Source organism: Pteropus alecto, unplaced genomic scaffold (genome assembly GCF_000325575.1).
Source record: "Pteropus alecto unplaced genomic scaffold, ASM32557v1 scaffold7, whole genome shotgun sequence".
NCBI classification, from domain to species: Eukaryota; Metazoa; Chordata; class Mammalia; order Chiroptera; family Pteropodidae; genus Pteropus; species Pteropus alecto.
In genome coordinates this window covers 110,751-129,722 of record NW_006494614.1, presented here as the reverse complement: position 1 = coordinate 129,722, position 18,972 = coordinate 110,751, and the positions used below count along the sequence as shown (strand labels likewise).

At 29.7% G+C, this 18,972-nt stretch overlaps 1 protein-coding gene across 3 annotated transcripts in view; it reads left to right on the top strand.

Moving 5' to 3' along the window:
- The window catches only part of LOC102896341 (glutamate receptor ionotropic, kainate 2), a 551,413-nt gene that overhangs the window by 523,918 nt on the left and 8,523 nt on the right, over positions 1 to 18,972 (top strand). For all 3 annotated transcript variants that reach the window (XM_006926267.1, XM_006926268.1, XM_006926269.1), the window contains exon 15: positions 14,243 to 14,493. In XM_006926267.1, the coding sequence (XP_006926329.1) occupies positions 14,243 to 14,493 (251 nt within the window). The remainder of the gene's footprint in view (positions 1 to 14,242; positions 14,494 to 18,972) is intronic.

Here is an 18,972-nt window from a genome sequence, read left to right as displayed (position 1 = left end):
GGAAATATAGTTAGCTGATGTCTTAGGACAAATTTTAAAAATTGGGCATAGTCTTAAACACTTGTGAGGGTTGGAAACAGTGATTTTTTTAGACTCCTATTTTCTTATATTTTCATTTGGAAAAAGTTGGAAAAATAGATGCATTTTCTGCGAAGAGTAAGAGTCCCGTTTATTCCTACCATCCTATACTGGTTTACATTATCTGGATGACAGCCAACATTTTTGTCCCTTTGTTCTTGTAATTCACACAACCACAGTGCCTGCACTCTGTGAGCACTCAGTTATTATTTATTGAACAAATGAATTCTACATCAGGAATTATGATGGTGTAGCAAGATTTACAAACAAAGCAAATAAATAACTTTTTGAGCTAACGATAAGCATGGCATCTTTCACTATTAAACGTGATGACCTCGTTAAACAAACCTGAGTAATCCAGGGTAGTAAGAACTGAGTAAGATTTGGGGAAAATAGGTAAGGACTTTGGAGGATAGTACAGATATTTTTCAGTAATGATAGTTACATAATAGCACTCATAATTTCAAAGTTTCTAAAATAAATAATTTTGACTTATACTTAATATAAAACCTTAAACGAGTTTTTTGTTTGTTTTGTAAATACAATGTACCAATGTACTAGGAATAGTCTCTATACACTGCCTTGCTTCGAGGAAGTGCTTGGTAAAAATAAACCAAAATTGTATATTATATAAATCTCAAAAACCCATTTCAGACGTGAAAACTATTTTAAAAAAGAAAGATAATCGTTGAATTAGTTGTAAGGAAGCTTTCTATTATAGTTTATTGGAACCACACAAAGAGCAATTTTTGATCCCTCCCTACCTCTGTCCCTGTTTACTAAAAGGTATTTACTTATTAGGAAAAATATAAAACAACTAAAATGTTAATTCATACATAAAGTATATATTAATGTAACTTTTTAAATTGACAGAAGTACCCAGAACAGCACAATGAATTTCTATTTCCTCTAATTTTAAACTTATATATATATGATAAGAGAACAAAACAATTATAAGTCTTGGGATGTAGTTATTTTTTTTTTCCTTTTACCTGTTCAACTTGGATGATCTGATCAACTCTTGCCCTTCTGAAGAAAGTTGAGTTATTTTGAAAAATATTTACTGATATTAGTAAAGTCACTGGTAAGAGGAACTCCCAGAAATCAAGTTGGATTATGTATCTAAGTGGAATCATTTCTTCATACTCTATAGATTAGTGTGTTATGGTAGTATAAAATATTAATGTTTTTGTTAAAATGAATTTTTAAAAATTAGGCAATAGCATATGATACATTTCTAACTTTTATAAGGACATTACTGGAATTTTAATGTAAACTTATCAGTAAATACTAATAAAAATTTTTAGAAATCTGAATAACACTTTGACTTTGCAAATTTATACACCAGGGAGAATATTTTAGAACATTTTATTTTTTTTTAATTTCGCTGCCAGACAATATTGAATTTAAATTTGTTAAAATGTTTCATTGTTACTAAAAAAAGTTTTTTGATGCATTCAACATATAATTTTAGCCTAAATAAGACTGCAGTAAATTTGAACATGATGATTTAAATTTAAAGGAATAAATATTCAAATCACTCACCTGTAGGTATTACAATATACTTTTTGTTTCTCCTATTCATATAACTTGTTTTCTTCTCCTTGACTTGAAAATATTAAAGTTTTAACTTTATCAAATTATATTTTATTCATTCATAACATGGCATAAAATTAAAATTATTTTTACATCAGTACATTATGATGGATCTTAACTCATATAACTTCATTGAAGAAGTATAACCAAAAAAAGGCATTTCACACTTTACTTTCTCTAAGTTTCACACTTTACATTACTTCTGAGAAAAAGATTTCAGGCAGTAATTTATGACTTGCCATGTCATACCTCTGATGGAAATATAGCTTCATGAAATATTAATATTTATTTAATCATTAATAAACATGATGGCATGCTACTCTAATATTTGAATGAGATTCTGACTTCCCAGAAACTTTTGACCAACATTTCTCAACTAGTCAATTAGCATTTACCTTTTATATCATCATTATTCAAGTATATTGTAGATTATTTATAATACGCTATATTTACTTAGTTTTAAAATTTTGTTAATCATAAGCCAAAACAAAACAAAACAAAAAGGAATGCATTTAAGTGTTCAAAATATTATTTGAGGCTCTTGCTTTTCTCAGCAAGAGTTAATGAGATAAATATATTCAAAGCAGAGCAATACGGGCTCAATTTCTGGAAATTTAGATCAGTTCCAGAAATTCCCCAGGATTTGAGTTTATATCTGCAGGAACCATAATCCATAATGAAAATTTCAGCTATACTAATATTGTAAATGCGATCAAATAGAGGAACTCCTTTTGCTGACATTACTGTTCAGATTTTCAGATATTGTCATAGAGGCATGTGTGCTTAATTAAGCTCAGGAGGTTAAAACAAAATACTATGTCTCTTTTGGAGTAGGAAATAAGATATATTTCAAAAGTTATACATATTTTCCTTTTTTCCCCTAAAAATTCATGCATCCACTACTTAACCTCCTAAGCATCCTCCTGTGTGATTCATCTAAGGGTCTACCATCACCATTCATCACTCTGAGTGTGATGATTACTGACCAGTGTGTTGTGAAATTGCTGAATGACTCAGATATAAGCTATTTAATTAGGTAAGATCTCTTTACATAAAAATACCTTAGTGGAGCAATCAACAATGATGTGAAAGTAAAAGCTAAATAAGCATAATCTGGTTTAATTAAGCTTGGGGTGACATTAAATCCCTTTCATAATTTTCCTTACTGCAGCAATATTATTTTAATGTGGTATTTACTGTATGGTAGATTTTTGAAGTTGTAGGTGTTCTTACGCATAATAAGTTAACTGAACTTCCTCTTTCATTCAAAAGAATTAAGGAAAAAAAAATACTCTGGATGTGATAAAGCCAAAAAGCAAATCACAGCAGTTTTCATTAAGAAGTATTTAAAATGTGTGAGCCGTTGCAATCTTGCCTCTTAATTCACCATAGGTGATAATCTCTTTATCCAAACAGGGAGCATTTCTACTTTAATGGCATTTTGGACTGCATTTCCTCCCTTCTGACTGCAGTACTAAAAGCCTTTCTGGTTTCTCTTTCAATGTTGAGTGCATATTGCACTTTGAGGACTAGGCAGACTCAGCAGTCCATGAGCTGGTAGGAAAGCAGCAGTCTAGATAAAATCCATTAGGGCCAATTGGTGTTATTTTGCTTTCCTGTGTTCAGTTTGGTAGAAATACTGTAAAGTGAATGAAGGGTCTCATTAAAACTATTCCTATTTTTAACAAAAAGCTAGTAGTACGCTTCATTTGTTAGTTCTTCACTACTTGAATACCATATGGAATTATGTGTCAGCTGAGCAGAGGATTGAGGGAATTGTATTCAAGTCTCTGCATATTGTTGATGATGCTAATATTTTCTATAATCTCATTTGTTCCCATTTTACTCATAGGGTTAAATCATTAGTAAGTTTCAGTCGGTGACTATTTCTGTCAACAAAATCCAAATTAAATTACTAATTTCATAGTGCTAGAACTACTAATATATATATAATTATAAAGAATGTTGAGGAAATCTAAAAATGAATGTAAATTGGATATATTTATAATGCCTTTTAATATTGATGGTAAATTTAAAGACAATTTTATCACACAAAAATTGTTATATATGTTTTATTTCTATCATATTTACTATTTAGTTATAAATATTAGGATACATTTTATTTTATAATTGAATTTGAATGGGCACCTTTATAAACCATTTTATAGCATATTTTATATTAATGATTACAAAAAGCAATAGTCCTATTAATTATTCTCAAGTAACTTTTATCTCATTATAATGCCTTTAAACATAATCAACTTAAAGTAAAAAAAATGTTACAATAGATTGTATCATTGACTTTTTATGGTATGAGTATACCACTTTGACATATAAACAATGAAATCTCTTCACTTCTATTTTCTAATGTTAAATGCATGAGATCTCACTGCTTATTTATTTCTTGTTATTTGATGAAGTGAGAAATGTAGAATTGGTACTAGGGGAGGAATGCTGTTTGTTTAAAGCATAAGCCAGTGTTTATAAAAATAGAAATCAGTATGAAAAGCATGTTTTTTCCTTGTTTTGCTCACCATTCATTTCTAGAATTCCCAATTCATCATATAATAAATACTGTAATATTCATCATTATAGATGCATAAAATTGCCGGCCTTCAGTTCTTCAACTTTACTGAAATGACTGAATACATTTGTCTTCATTAGTTGGATGTAATGCACAAAAATTGATGCAAATTATTCATCTTTCTGCAGGTCAAACTTCCTATTAAAATGTATTCTAGTTTTTTTCATTACACAAGTAGTATGATTTTAATGTCGGTGAAGTGATTTTGAAGGCTAAATCAAGATCTAAAAATTTACAAAGCCTGAATTAACTCCCCCACAAAAAAGTCAAATTATACTTATAGAAACAGTATATTCTTTGCATATGTCTAGATTTCATGTCACTGAAAAGAATGAGTCTCAGTAAGCTATGCCTGCACCACAGACATTATCAACCAACTTTGCATGCTAGAATCTAGGAAGCCTCCATAGGAAATTTGATGAATTGTGAGCATCAATGTGAGCAGCCTGCATTAATATTGTAAATTCCGACCAAATGGTACCCAAACAATGCATAAGTAGATAATTTTCATGAAAACAGAGTTAGTTCTGATAGATCTTATATGCAAACATTAGATCATTTATTTTTTTTTTTAGTTAATGTCTTATGCTGATTAATCCTAGGCCATCAGTTCAAATTCTATTACAGAATAGTTAGCCAAATTAACTATGTCAGACTGTCATCTTTCAGCTAACAGGACTAAGATCACTAACTCTTATTAGAAAAAAAAAATGAATCAAAGCATAGAGGTAAAATGTGTAAATACTAAATTACGAAGATGAGTGCCTGGCATTTTCTGGCACTCACGTGAAAGACATTTTCTCGGTATATCATATAGACTATGTGGCCTTTGTAGTCAGATGACTTATGTACAAATCTTAATTCCACCTGAGTGTCCCAGGTGTCCTGGGTGAAGTTACTGGGCCTCCCTGAGACTCAGAGTCCTCATCTGTAAATGAGTAGAATCATGTCTACATAATTAGATTGTGCTAAGGATTGTACATATCGTATTTATAATATTTGGATCAGAATATGTGCATTACAAAGAATTTCAAAGACTATCTTGAAGAGATGTGTTATAATAACTGAAAATATGTATTTAAGTTTTGAAAGTTATTTGTTTTTAAGTTATTTGTGTCAAACCCCTTTTGCTCTCTACTCTTTTATGTATTCAGACATATTGACTATATTGTAAATCAAGTGAATTGTTAATATGACCAATTCCTAACCAATTAGAAATATTTTTCTACAGAACTTAACTAGGGATTTATCATCAGCCAATAGTTATACTGTAATTAGGTAACCATAATTTAAGGGGAAAAAAGTGATTATCTATATTATAAATATGAGACAATTCTTACTTGTAGGGCCTTTTCTAACTAAACAAAATGAATTTTTTTTCTCTGAACATTTCCTGAGTGTTTAGTAAATGAAGTCCATGATGTATTTAGAGAAGATTATCTCTGAAGACATATATGCTTCCTTTTCATTTGGTCAATTTATAAGAAATTTTATCACTCTTCATCTTGCTGGGCTCTATAAAATAATGAACGTAAAATAAAATTATACAGCAACCTCATTCTTACAAGACAGATGTGGAAAAACAAATTTAACAAAATAGGGAAAATGCAACATAAACGAGTGGTCTGTTATATAATGCAGTGACTCAGAATGGTAGAGTTTAGTGAGGCCCAAAGCAATCAGGCCAAATTAAAAAATGGACTTGAGCTCTACCTTAAGAAATGGATGCTTTACTTTCTTAAAAAAAGTTAACCACTCTCCCAATTTGAGACTCTCAATGATTAACCATGATGATTATTTTACTTAAAATAATCCAACTTTTATAATTATTTCATTAACATTTGATAATGGATTTGGGATGAAAACATAGAAAAGTATTCCTGACATTTCCATGCTTATCACTATTCAAACAATTACTGTGTAGATTAAAATTTGTAAGGAAGGCAGGGTTTCTAGAATTAAACTATTTTTATTTTCATACTTAATGTCAGGGCTTTATAATTTAATACATAGAGAAGAAATGTGACTACAAATCTACTTCACCAGCCACTTTTAACTAATATATATGAAATATGTCGGAATCAGTTGACATAGATTACTTTTTCACTAGATGCTGATAACATTTGCCCTTCTTATGCTTTTTCATGTAAGTTAGAGGATATTCAGAATATGAATAAAAGGCAACTGACTAAAACACATACTCTATAAATTTGATATTTTTATTGATACATTTTACATGCCTCATAAGCATCTTCCTTTGGAATCTTAGATACTTAAATATTTTCTTGAGGATTCTGCAAATATTCCTTTAAATAGAATGCATTTACATTACTTTTCTATGGAAGTCATAAAGACATTGTATTATGAGGTCTGCAGCAGAGGAAAAAACACAACCTCTATCCATTTTAAGCCAGTTACTGATTTTGAATATAGGTGCTTAACTTTAAATTTTACTATCTCTACAATGTGCTTGGTGGTACATGAGTTGATAGCTATCTATATCTATATATCTATCTATATCTATATCTATATCTATCTATATCATCTATATCTATATCATCTATATCTATATCTATCTATATCTATATATCTATCTCTATCTCTATATCACAATCTCTATCTCTATCTAATCTATCTATCTATATCTATTTATATCTATACCTATACCTATATCTATATCTATCTATAGCTATATCTATATATCTATATCAATATCTATCATCTATATCTATCTATATCATCTATATCTATATCTATATCTATATCTATCTATATCTATCTATATCTATATCATCTATATCATCTATATCTATCTATCTATCTATCTATCTATCTCTCTATCTATCTATCTATCTAATCTATCATCTATCATCTATCTAATTTGTCCCCTAAATCCATATAGTCTCTACTTTGTGTTTTTTACCTCTCTCCTCTCATTTCTGTAATAACAGTGTCATTTATATCTGACTCCATTTCACATAACTCTGATATTTTGTACTTAGCTATCATCTATAGCTAGAAGAAATGAACAGAGTGGATTTGGGATGCTTTCACTATCATTTTCCTTTCCTGGGTATACCTTCCTAAAAGAAGGATGCACATAAAAATAAAAAAAATAAAAATAAATAGAGGAAAAATAGGCAAAAGACAGCCAAAGAGAAAGAAGAGTTATTGTTCCTACCTTTATTTTTAAAGTAATGCAAGCTTTTTTGTGTACCTACTCAGCAGACTAAGATCATTTCCTCTGTTGCATGGTTTCTATAGTGTTCTTCATTATAATGATTATTAGAGTTGCAAAATAGTTATTCGATGTATGTATTTTTTGCTTCAGTGGAAACTCTAGCAGGGCAGGGCTCATGTTATGTTGCTTACCACTATTTGCCTAGATTCTAGCATCTGTGCTAAGTAATATTTGTGTATGTAATAATTAATACTAAAAAGTGATTCAGACATGGTCCATGCCCTCAGGACACTTATATCATCATCTAGTAGGGAAGGAGATATTAAAAGTAAATAAAACATTAGAATATGATGTGCCAAATCCTATAATAAAGTATCTGTGATGTGCTATGGCACCAATGAAGAGGGATTCTGTATATCTCTGTGGAAGTCAAGGAGAAGTGTGCAAAGATAGGGAAGGATGAGCAAAAGTTTACCTGGATGAGAAGTTGAAACAGAAAATTGGAGGAAGTGTGAAAAGAGGCTTCTTTAGGCAATGGGAAAAGTTTGCATTGCTATCAGGTTAGGAGTAAGAAGAGAATACAATCAGAGAGGAAGCCTGTGATAGGTTGAAGAAAGGAATTGTATGACATTTAGGAACTGGGATTTTGTTCTATAGCTGTAGAGTACCACTGAAAAATTTTAAGCAAGAAAATGATGTTCCTAGATTTCCAATGTGGAAAAATTACTAGGTATTATGAAAAATAAATCACTTTTATGTGCCATTTACCATTTTGTGATTAAAATGTTATGTATTGATTATTTGTTTTCAAGATGAGATCTTAGTTTTATGATTTTCACTCATGGATTTTTACACTCCTATCAAATTGAGTGTATTTGATGGGGTACTTAAAAAAATACAAGTGATAACAGTAACTCCACACTAGTTTAGCTGTTAGCTAACAGGAAATCTGAAATGGGCCTCATGAAGTGTTTAATTGCAACATATGTTAAATATTTCATTTAAAATAAATGTATTATAATTATTATATAAAGATTAGATAAGGATCAAGATATACTTTGGATTCATAATAAATGATTGAGGATAAAATTTCAAGTATGCATGACCAGTTATTAGGTAGTTAATATATTATTTTATTTATGCATATATTCATTCAACAAATATTGTGTTCTTACCATGTGCCAGGTGTTATACTAACAAAGCAGATACAACCCCTTTTCTTAAGGAATTTGCAGTCTATTAGGTTAAATGAGTATTAAATAATTATGGAAATTATTTTTTAGTTACAAATTGAAGTAAGTTTTGTAGAGGAAAATGACAATGATACTATGGTATTGAATACCAGCATTATTGACTGAATAACACATAAAACTGGAAATATAGATATATAAAATTGAATCTAAAATGTAAATATAGGATTTTTCTTAGCACTTCTAAAAACAAATATGGAAAGTATCCTGAGATTATAAAACCCATTTTCTGTTGAGGAAAAGTCTTTAAGAGAATGTGTTTAGTTCCAATTTTATTGGAAGATTTTATCATGAAAAGAATGATAAAAAGAGATAAAGCTCTAAAAGCACCCAAAATTTGTTATATATTTAGGACACCCAGCACTCATCTCAGCATAAGTGGTGAGCCATTTTAGAAAATTTAACATTGCTAGCAGCACTGGAATTTAAGAATGGAAGTTCATGGTTCCAGCAGATACCCTCAGATCTTTTGTACATTTTAAGGCAATGACCAAGAGAAATCACTGACTGTTGATATAAATGCAAGGATGGCAAATAATTTATAAATGTATTTGTCACCTTAATTTATTTCAAGTGATCAGTACTAGAAGTGTGAACTAAGTATGTGGATGTTACCTATTCTACTAAATTTAATAAGAACCTGAAATGTTCATGTGCAGATGTTCTACCATGATTTCTTTGGGCTAATGCATAATTTATATATTATAATTGGTTCAATATCTCATTCAAAAAGTATTGTTGAATACTTATTGTGTGATATGCACTGTGGTAGATACTGAATGAAATAAGATGAATAATGCATGATTGATAACCTATAACTGACAGGTGGTCTGATCTTAAGCCAAAATTTAAAGGCCTTCAAGTTTTTGCATATATATCTTAGAAACATTTATCAGATTCAACTCCTTCAAAGAAGAGGAATAATTAAGTAATTATTGAAGTTCTTTGAGGCGAGTCCTTGGAAAACTATATGCTTAGTGATTATGGTATAGTCACCTATCCACAAGACATGTAAGTTACTATGTTTCAGAAAGTAAACACTAACTTGGAATCATGACAAGCTAGAAGAAACCTAAAATTATGAGTAGTCTACTTCATAGTAACATCTCTTCTCAGACTCAAAGAGAACAACTACCAGGATGTTACCTAAATCTGTGTCATACACAGCACATACTATCATAATATTGATCTGAATAACTACAAAATATAAAACAAATGAAACTAAAGTTCTTTAGGAATTGGATAGAGAGGATTTGTCATTATGCAAAACAATACTTAGAATTTTAGCAAAATATTAAAGGATTTGGTGCTATTAGGAAGAACAAAGGCTGTGTACTTTTTTCATTTCCAAAAATTAGTTTTATTAATTTTGATATACAAATATATTTAAATAACTCTTATAACTCTTGTCCCAAAAGTAAAGAGACTTGAAAGCCAGGTGTGGAGACATGTCTTAAAGTGATTGGTGTGTTATGAATTCTTATGAGCTGATGTTTCATGAAGCACATGGAGCAATAGATGATAAAGAGCATACAAAAAATGCAACTTGATGAGCTGTAATAATATATAAATTCAAAGACAGGGATGAAGATATCTAGGCAGGGATATGCAGAAAATTCTAACAAGGAACAAAATATTTTTTTTTTTGCGGAGAGAACAGATATAGTAACAGTGGAATTTATTGTTATCTAAGGTGATGCTTTTCAAATTGGGGTTAAAATAAAATTGATGAAACATTAATAGATGCGAAGAAAAAAAATTCTCCCCCTAAAAACAAATCTAACTATTTTAAAGAAGTTTTTAACTTTTTTTCCTTTTTCTCTTTAATGAATAGAGAAGATTTCTCTCTCTCTCTCTCTCTCTCTCTCTCTCTTTTAGAACTTTTTTACCTGGTAAATAGTATCTTTTGACAGTTTGTAAAAAGACCAGTTTTAAAAACATAATATAGTTCCTCACTATCAGTATGAAGTATATGTTAAAATAACCAAAGAAAATCTCATTGCAATCAAAACTATAAAAGAATAAAAAATCAGAGATTGTATAGTAAAAATCGAAGAGCAAAATTCAGCTTTAAGAGGTTATTTGACTTATACTGCATGTTTTTAAAAAATTATTCACTTGGCAACATTTTAATGTAGAGAATTTTAGACAAAATATTTCATGTGATCTCACGAAAAATTAAAATATCTGATAACTCTGTGTTGAAAGTCTCACAGAGTTTTAATAATACCGGAACTTAAAGTTATCTTTCCATTTTGGATATTTAAATTTTCCAGATATCTTTATCTAACTCGCTTCTTCACTCATTTATGGGTTTCTGTCTGCCTCCTTAAGCATTTGAGGATTGACATTTAGGTGCAATAATTCATGTTATGATAGACATAATTACAATTTCCTTAGTAGTTTTCTAGTCAAACTTAGAGTCCTCTTGCAAAAATACACATCTTCCTTGGAGGAAGCCTTACAGTCTGCAAACCCAGCTTCTCTCATTTGCCAGTCAATGTAGTCTTAGTTCTTAGCTTGCCAGCATATGTATTGAGGCTGAGTTGTGACTTGGGCAAAACATAAGCTCTATCTATCTAACTAATGATGGCTGTTCACTTCATTAGAGCTAAGCACATGGCTGTTCATGTCACAAGGAGGATGAAAGATACTTTTGTTCTTTGATCTCAAAATGTCCTTGAGATTTTTCAAATATATGAAATTTCTGTCCACATTTGTTCAACTAGTATCTATATAGAAATGCCTTGCAAGAAGCATTAAATAGCAAACCAAAGAAGTAATTCATTGTTGAATTATTGTTTCTTTTAAAAAATAATTACTTAAACTAAGTCAATGACAGAGTGACAAGTAAAACATGGCAAAGATTTATTGTCATCAATTATATTCCTTGTATTATTCCACCCTGTTAAAAACCTCAAAATGTGGTATACTAACTTTGCAGCTTTGATTCAACCAAATGCCATTCACACATTACTATAGTTACGCTGGAAAACAGGTGATAAGATTTGTCAGCAATGGGAAAATGTTGTATTTACAATATATGCTAGAAATAAGCAGCTCAGCCAGCAAGGGCAGGATGTGTTCATCATTTGTTGAAAGTGGTTTGCTTTTGTTTTTCTGTGCTTTATTTTGAAAATGTAGTGGAGACTATTGTGTTTGAAGATATTAGAATAAACATCTTAATGCAATTCAGTGCTTATGATGAGTTGGCAATAAAATAATATTCTTTTAATATTTCTCATGATGAGAAATGAGCTGATTCAAAATATTACTTGGCTGAATCAAGATTGTTTTCATATTTTAAAGTCTACTTTTCAAGTCACTATCCCCTAAAATTTTGCTTATAATAGTACTTCCAGAAAAGAATCCCTATTTTTATATTAGCCACATGTGACCATTTTTGCAAGTACTATCAGCACAAAATTTGTTTCAGTTGCTATATTTCTAATTGAAGGACATATCTGATAAACTACAATTCTGCTTAAAATGGATTTTTCCCCTCAAATACTTATTTTGCAAGGAATGGACATGGTTAATCAGAATGGTAGCTGAGTAAAAGTGCCCTTGGAGTTCTTGTTAGGCTAGATGTAGTGAATTAATGAAAACTAGATAGACAAATGAGATGGCCTTAATTTATGATTTTAAATACGTGTCAGAGAGACCAAACGCACCAGGTTGTCATTCTTATACTATGTTAGGAATATATGCTTCAAGCATATATTATGCTCCTTATAATATAAAACATTTGTTGAAAGCCTGTTCCATGAGAAAAGATTGAGAATTAAAATAAATGATAGATAGGAATAGATGATATATTAATATAGATAGATAGATAAATAGATGATAGATCAGTAGATAGGTGATAGATAAATAGATAATAGATAGATAGATATATCCTCTATCCCAAAGAGTTTATAATCTACTCAGAAAAGTAGTTCACATCTTGAAAGGTAAATAGAAACAATACTATTTGACTTAGGCTGAGTGTCCAGGTGAGTGACCAAGGTAGAAAGTACTGTCTTCTGAGCTAATTCCTTTAGATCTGAAGTGGCTAAGGAACAGAATTTAAACTGAACATTTTCATCACGATAGTATTTGGAAGAGAGCACAGGAAAGAAAGTGAGAAGCAGGAATTTCTCGGGTATAATTAGGAATTAATGCACAACAAAAATAAAATATTTGAGTTCTAATTATAGGAATGGATAATGCCTATTTTTAGGAAAGTTGTGGAAAATGTTGTATGAAGCCACGTAACTTAAACATTTCTTCAGAGTAGATTAGGAATTATATTAAAGAAACATCTCTCCAGCTGCATTTGTTTGATTTTCAATCTTCCAACTTTTTTATCAGGCTACTTCCTATGATTCTCCTTGTCTTTCTACCTTTAGCTTGCCTATTCTTGCTAAAAGAGTAATGCTAAAGTAATTCTATTATGTTAATCAAGTAAAATCAAAATATATAGTAATGTTCTTACGAGGCAGAAAAGTTTTCTGACCAGGTTTTTAATTGCTCTTAGCAGAAATAAAGCTTTAGATATAGTTGTAGGTCTATTTAAGTCAAAACAAGATCACAGACAACATTGACTACAAGCTGAAATTAACATTTTACTGTAAGCAGAAAAGAATTTATGGGTGAATTTGTGCAGAAAAAATGGAATGTGCAGTTTAGTGTTTTAGGAAAGTAGATTAAATTTTAGAAATAGGCTATTTCTGGGTGGGAGAAGGCAATAAAACCAATCCCTCAGGACAAATATTGAAAGATGCATGTAGTTCAATATTATTCTATGATTCTGGACAACCAATTAGAAAAGTTATTACTTATCATATAATAGCTAATGCAGATAAATATTTACCCCCATCAGCATACATACTAAATTTCATTTAAATTGCTGCCTCCACTGAAAAGAATATTTCCTACCAAAGCACAAATGGTAGACAACCAGAAAATCTTCCAATGCATTGCCGTGGTGATATTTGAATGATCCAAGTTTCTACAAAGCTGTTTCTGTTATTCATGTCAAATTAGAAAAAAAATTACCTGTAACCTACAAAGGTTTGCCTGTCCCCAAATACAGCTTGTTAATCGTAAGTACCTTGAATTATTGACATAATCAAAGGAAACACCATTTTTTCCCCACAACTTTTCTAAAAGTAGAGGTTACTGTTTGATCAATACTCTGTTTCAGTGTAGAATGATTCCTAGACATTAACTAAATATCTTTGCTCTCTCTCCATTTCCTTTCGTAAATTGCTACTTAGTATTTTCCTTATTTTACAATGCTCTGAGTCAAATCTGCTTTTTAGAAGGAGACATCTTCTTCCATAAATACAAAATTCGTTTTACCCTTTAAAATCAGAACTACCATCTGCCTTATTTATCTTGTTTAACTTTTATTCTCTCTCATTTTCCAGTTGTTTTTCTCTACTAAAAATAAACATTGGCAGCATTTCGAGCATTTGGAAAAAGCTCTGTCCTCCTGTCATCATGTTAACCTTTAGTTATGAAATTCTGGATTCCTTGAAATAGTTAACATACCCTCTTTTTTCTTAGGTTCTCCATATAGAGACAAAATCACCATAGCAATTCTTCAGCTGCAAGAGGAAGGCAAGCTGCACATGATGAAGGAGAAGTGGTGGAGGGGCAATGGTTGCCCAGAGGAAGAGAGCAAAGAGGCCAGTGCCCTGGGGGTTCAAAATATTGGTGGCATCTTCATTGTTCTGGCAGCCGGCTTGGTGCTCTCAGTGTTTGTGGCAGTGGGAGAATTTTTATACAAATCCAAAAAAAACGCTCAATTGGAAAAGGTAAATGTCACTTTCTTATGGTTTAAAATAATTATTGTTATAATAAAACAAACTATTTTTGATCTTTCCATACAAGTATAGTCTTTAGAACTGCGACTGTTAATTGTTCTCTGCCATTCATTATATAACAAAGGTTCACAGAAAGAACTCATGATCACTTTTGTGATTTTTCATTTAAATGTAGTATATTTAATTGAAGCCAGCTTCCGGACAAGTGACTATTTCTCCTCTTATCGAAGCCTTAAAAGTAGAGACCTTTGTTACTTGAAGTTCATTTCAGTTAGTTTAATGGAGAAGGAATATAATTGATGATGTAAGCAAAAACCAGAAACTATAATATGAAGGAAAAAATGCTTCGCCACAGTTTCTAGTTATTGAGTTAATGAAAATTTTATTTGAAGATCTTCAGTCCAGTAAATTTCTAATTGAAAAAAATCTTAACTCACATTGTAGAAATTACACTTAATTTTTTAAAATTAATAAATGTGTGAAAATATTGTGTTTTTTTTACCATTTAATGTTAAATGGTAAAAAAGAAATGTGTAAATGAAGTTCACAAACTTTTCAAGAATACAATATAAAGGCATTTTACATAAATGTCTTTATAGAATATAGAGAAAAAGTACAACAGTCTTAATATTTTTGAGTTTATATATATTCTTCAAAAGACACTGGTGCAAAGGAATAAAAGGCACATTAAAAAGGCACATTTCTTTTTTACCATTTTAATAAATGTGTAAAAAAAACACAATATTTTCACACATTTATTAATTTTAAAAAATTACACTTAATTTTTTAAAATTAATAAATGTGTGAAAATATTGTGTTTTTTTTACCATTTAATGTTAAATGGTAAAAAAGAAATGTGCCTTTTTAATGTGCCTTTTATTCCTTTGCACCAGTGTCTTTTGAAGAATATATATAAACTCAAAAATATTAAGACTGTTGTACTTTTTCTCTATATTCTATAAAGACATTTATGTAAAATGCCTTTATATTGTATTCTTGAAAAGTTTGTGAACTTCATTTAGATTATATATTTCTAGTGCTATAATTTCCTTGGTTCTATAAGTACAAGGGTGAATATCTATAAAAAATCTTTTTTTAGATGGTATATGATGCTTTTTACATGTAAATTTATAGCTGTGGACACAAAATAATGCTTTAAAATCTGCCACTTTATTTTAGACATTTGAATATAGCCATCTCTTTTGTTTTTAATTAAAAAAAAAAAAACATTTGGATGGTTTAAATTTTAGACCCTGCATCAGAGTGATATTATATTCTCTTTAATATCTGATGTTTATGAACTTTTCAAATATGAAGAGTGGAAATATATATTTAAAAATAATGTTATGTATGAATATAAGGCAAATATATTCTGCTAGTACCCTCTGTAGCACTTACACCCTTAAACCTATTTTGGAAAACCAAAAACATTTTTCATTGTCTTTAGTAATTTATGTCGCAATTACTTGTCTTTTTTTGAAATCAAAATTTTGGACAGAGCATTTATACATTTTTACTTGAATATTGTACTTACCACTTAGAAATAATGTATTTTGATGAGTAAACTATGAAATTCAAAATTTGGAAAATTTGGAGAACCATATGATTTATTTTCCCACAACATTCAGGGAGATTATATCTGCTGACTTGACTAACTCAAATATTTGTTGTACTGGTATGATTGATGATCAGGTCTAAGTACGCATTTTATGTTATGATCCTTTTCATGGTGTCAAAATGAGTTTCAAAATGAAATCCAAAAAAATAATCAAAGACAAAAAATATTAATGAATTAATTTCCATTTTTACTATAACTTATCAATACAGGTGATATTTGGTTAGTTGATGCTTAAAATTAGTCCAAAAATTATAAGAGGAATTGGGTTTTTCAGATGGAACCTCAAATCATCTACATGTAATGATTTTCTTTCAGTTATATCACAGTATTAAAATAAAACAAATTAATTAATATTTTTCCAATATATGATATTCTGTTGCCCTTGTCTCTTTGTGTCCTATTCGTATGATTTACCTAGGTCATGTCTTCCTATACAATTATTTTATAAACATCCTGTTTTAAAACAAAAAAGCAAAGGATGTGGAGATTTAATTCTTCATTGTTATTAAAAATAAATAGTTTAGTTGGAGTTTTAATATATCAACCAGCTCTCTTGAATTTCTGTGTACCTGTATGACCTTCTAAAAAATTAGAAAAGGAAATAAATATCTTTTTTGATGGAAACAGTTGAAACACTGCATTGGAAAGAAACAACTGTGTTGATAGTACATGAGCACTGTTAGTTACATTCCTCAATTTTTTCACATCCTGTCACCACATCACTTTCTTAATGAAATTCAAATTCCTTAATTTAGTGGGTGAGGCACTTCAGGATCTGTCTCTGTCCATCATTGTAGTTTTATCTTTTTCTTGTCCCTAGTTGGCACCTTTACTCTAGCCACACTAAATTACTCTTAATTTTCCAAGGTCATCCAGATATTTCAAATCCTCTTCCATCTGACTTAAGCAAACCTTGCCCATTTTCCTCCTTGGCAAACTCCCACTAGTCTTTTTTGTTTAGGCACTCAAGACTAGGCACAGCTTGCCCAGAAAACTTTACCTAATTAATTAATAGATATAATAGGTTTGGGCACAACGCACAGCTATTTCCACAAGATGGTGTTAGGTTTCATTTCCTATTCCAATGAAAAATGTATGACATGTATATCTCACCTTATTTATTTATTTTTTTATTTAGCTGATTTCAGGTACTATCATCATTCTGAAAACATTTCCTCCCGCTTTGAGAAAGTTGGAAAGACATTTTACCCACTTCAAACCACATTAAGCCTAGATACCTTTTTTTCTGTAAGGGCTCTGCCTATCTCCATTCTCCCTTAGCACACATTTTATTCCTATTTATTCGTTTCTATGTGTGGATGCCTCTCTCCCTATTAGAATCTTAGTTCCTATAGGACAGAATCTAATGTTTTTGGTTTGTATCTCCAAAGAATCATGTACTGCCTGTTGGCATAATATCTATCTATTATCTATCTATTTACATATCTATTATCTATCTATCTATCTATCTATCTATCTATCTATCTATCTATCATCTATCATCTATATATCATCTCTATATATCATCTATCACCTATCATCTATTTATGATCATCATCTATCATGTATTTCTATTACATATCATATATCCACCTACCTATATCTACCTATCATCTACCTATTCTTTCTTTCTGTTGATTTAAATTAATAATGAAATTGATTTCATTGACCAATTTATAAGTCTATCATAAAGAGTAAAAAAAGAACTATATTTTTCTATAATTTGAAAGAATTATGTTTATCAAATAATTATGGGGTTTATTAGAATGACACATTTTATTTATTGTGATAAATTAGGTTCTTGGAATTAATTCTTCTTCATTTTTCTCAAGAAAAAGATTTTATTCAGTTGGGCTATAAACACCTTACTTAATTTATTACAATTAGCCATAAAATATTCCTAGATTTTTATCATAAGATATGCCTGAGAACATAGAGAAATTCAATTTATTTATACTTATAATTGTGCCTTTCATCTATTTTTTAATTTTAAAAATAAAGTAAACTTTTATGAAATTATTCATTTATTCAGTAATTATTTATTGAGAACCAAACATGCAATGAGTTATGTTTTGCACATTGAAAGTAAGCAAGGATATATTATTCACCATACTAGCCCCAAAGTGTTTTGTTATCTATTTTCCCTTCTCTTTCTCCATTTTCTTTCTTCTTTCTTTAGTCTGTTGTAATCCAATATTTTTTAAAAGAAAAATAAAATTTCTTATCTTGATCTAAGTAGGCTGGCAGATATAATATACACAGTCTAGTTAAATATGAACTTCATGGATAAAATTTATGAGTAGCTAATATCTTTCCATGTTAAGTCTTACCTTTAACAATGCTAATAATAAAATTAATAATTATTATCATTTAAAGGTGAGTATAAAATGTTTGTAACACATATTTTGTAAAATATTAATGGAATACATCTTGATGCCTCTAATGTTTTTTTATATTTTCAAGCTGTTTGAATAATTAAGCGTAGTCTTAGAATGTATCATTTTTAAATGAGGGTAGGTTAAAATTGAAAACATAAGATAATGCTGAACTATGGTTTGGAAAAATTCAATAACTATAAATTGTATTCCTTTCAGATAACCACATGATGGTGTATTCCAATTTTTATAGCACTTAATGATTTTAATTTTGATGCAAATATTAATGTCTTAAAGATACATTGCTTTTCATTTATTTAAAATTTTAAAATAAATAGAAATTTTTTTTTTAATTTTTCCAAAATGTAACTTGACCATTTGGAAAGATATTCAAAAAATTTTCTTTCACTGAATGTATCTGAAAAGATAACTAATCAACATCTGCATTTTTTATTGTCTTTTTGCCTTATCTTTTTG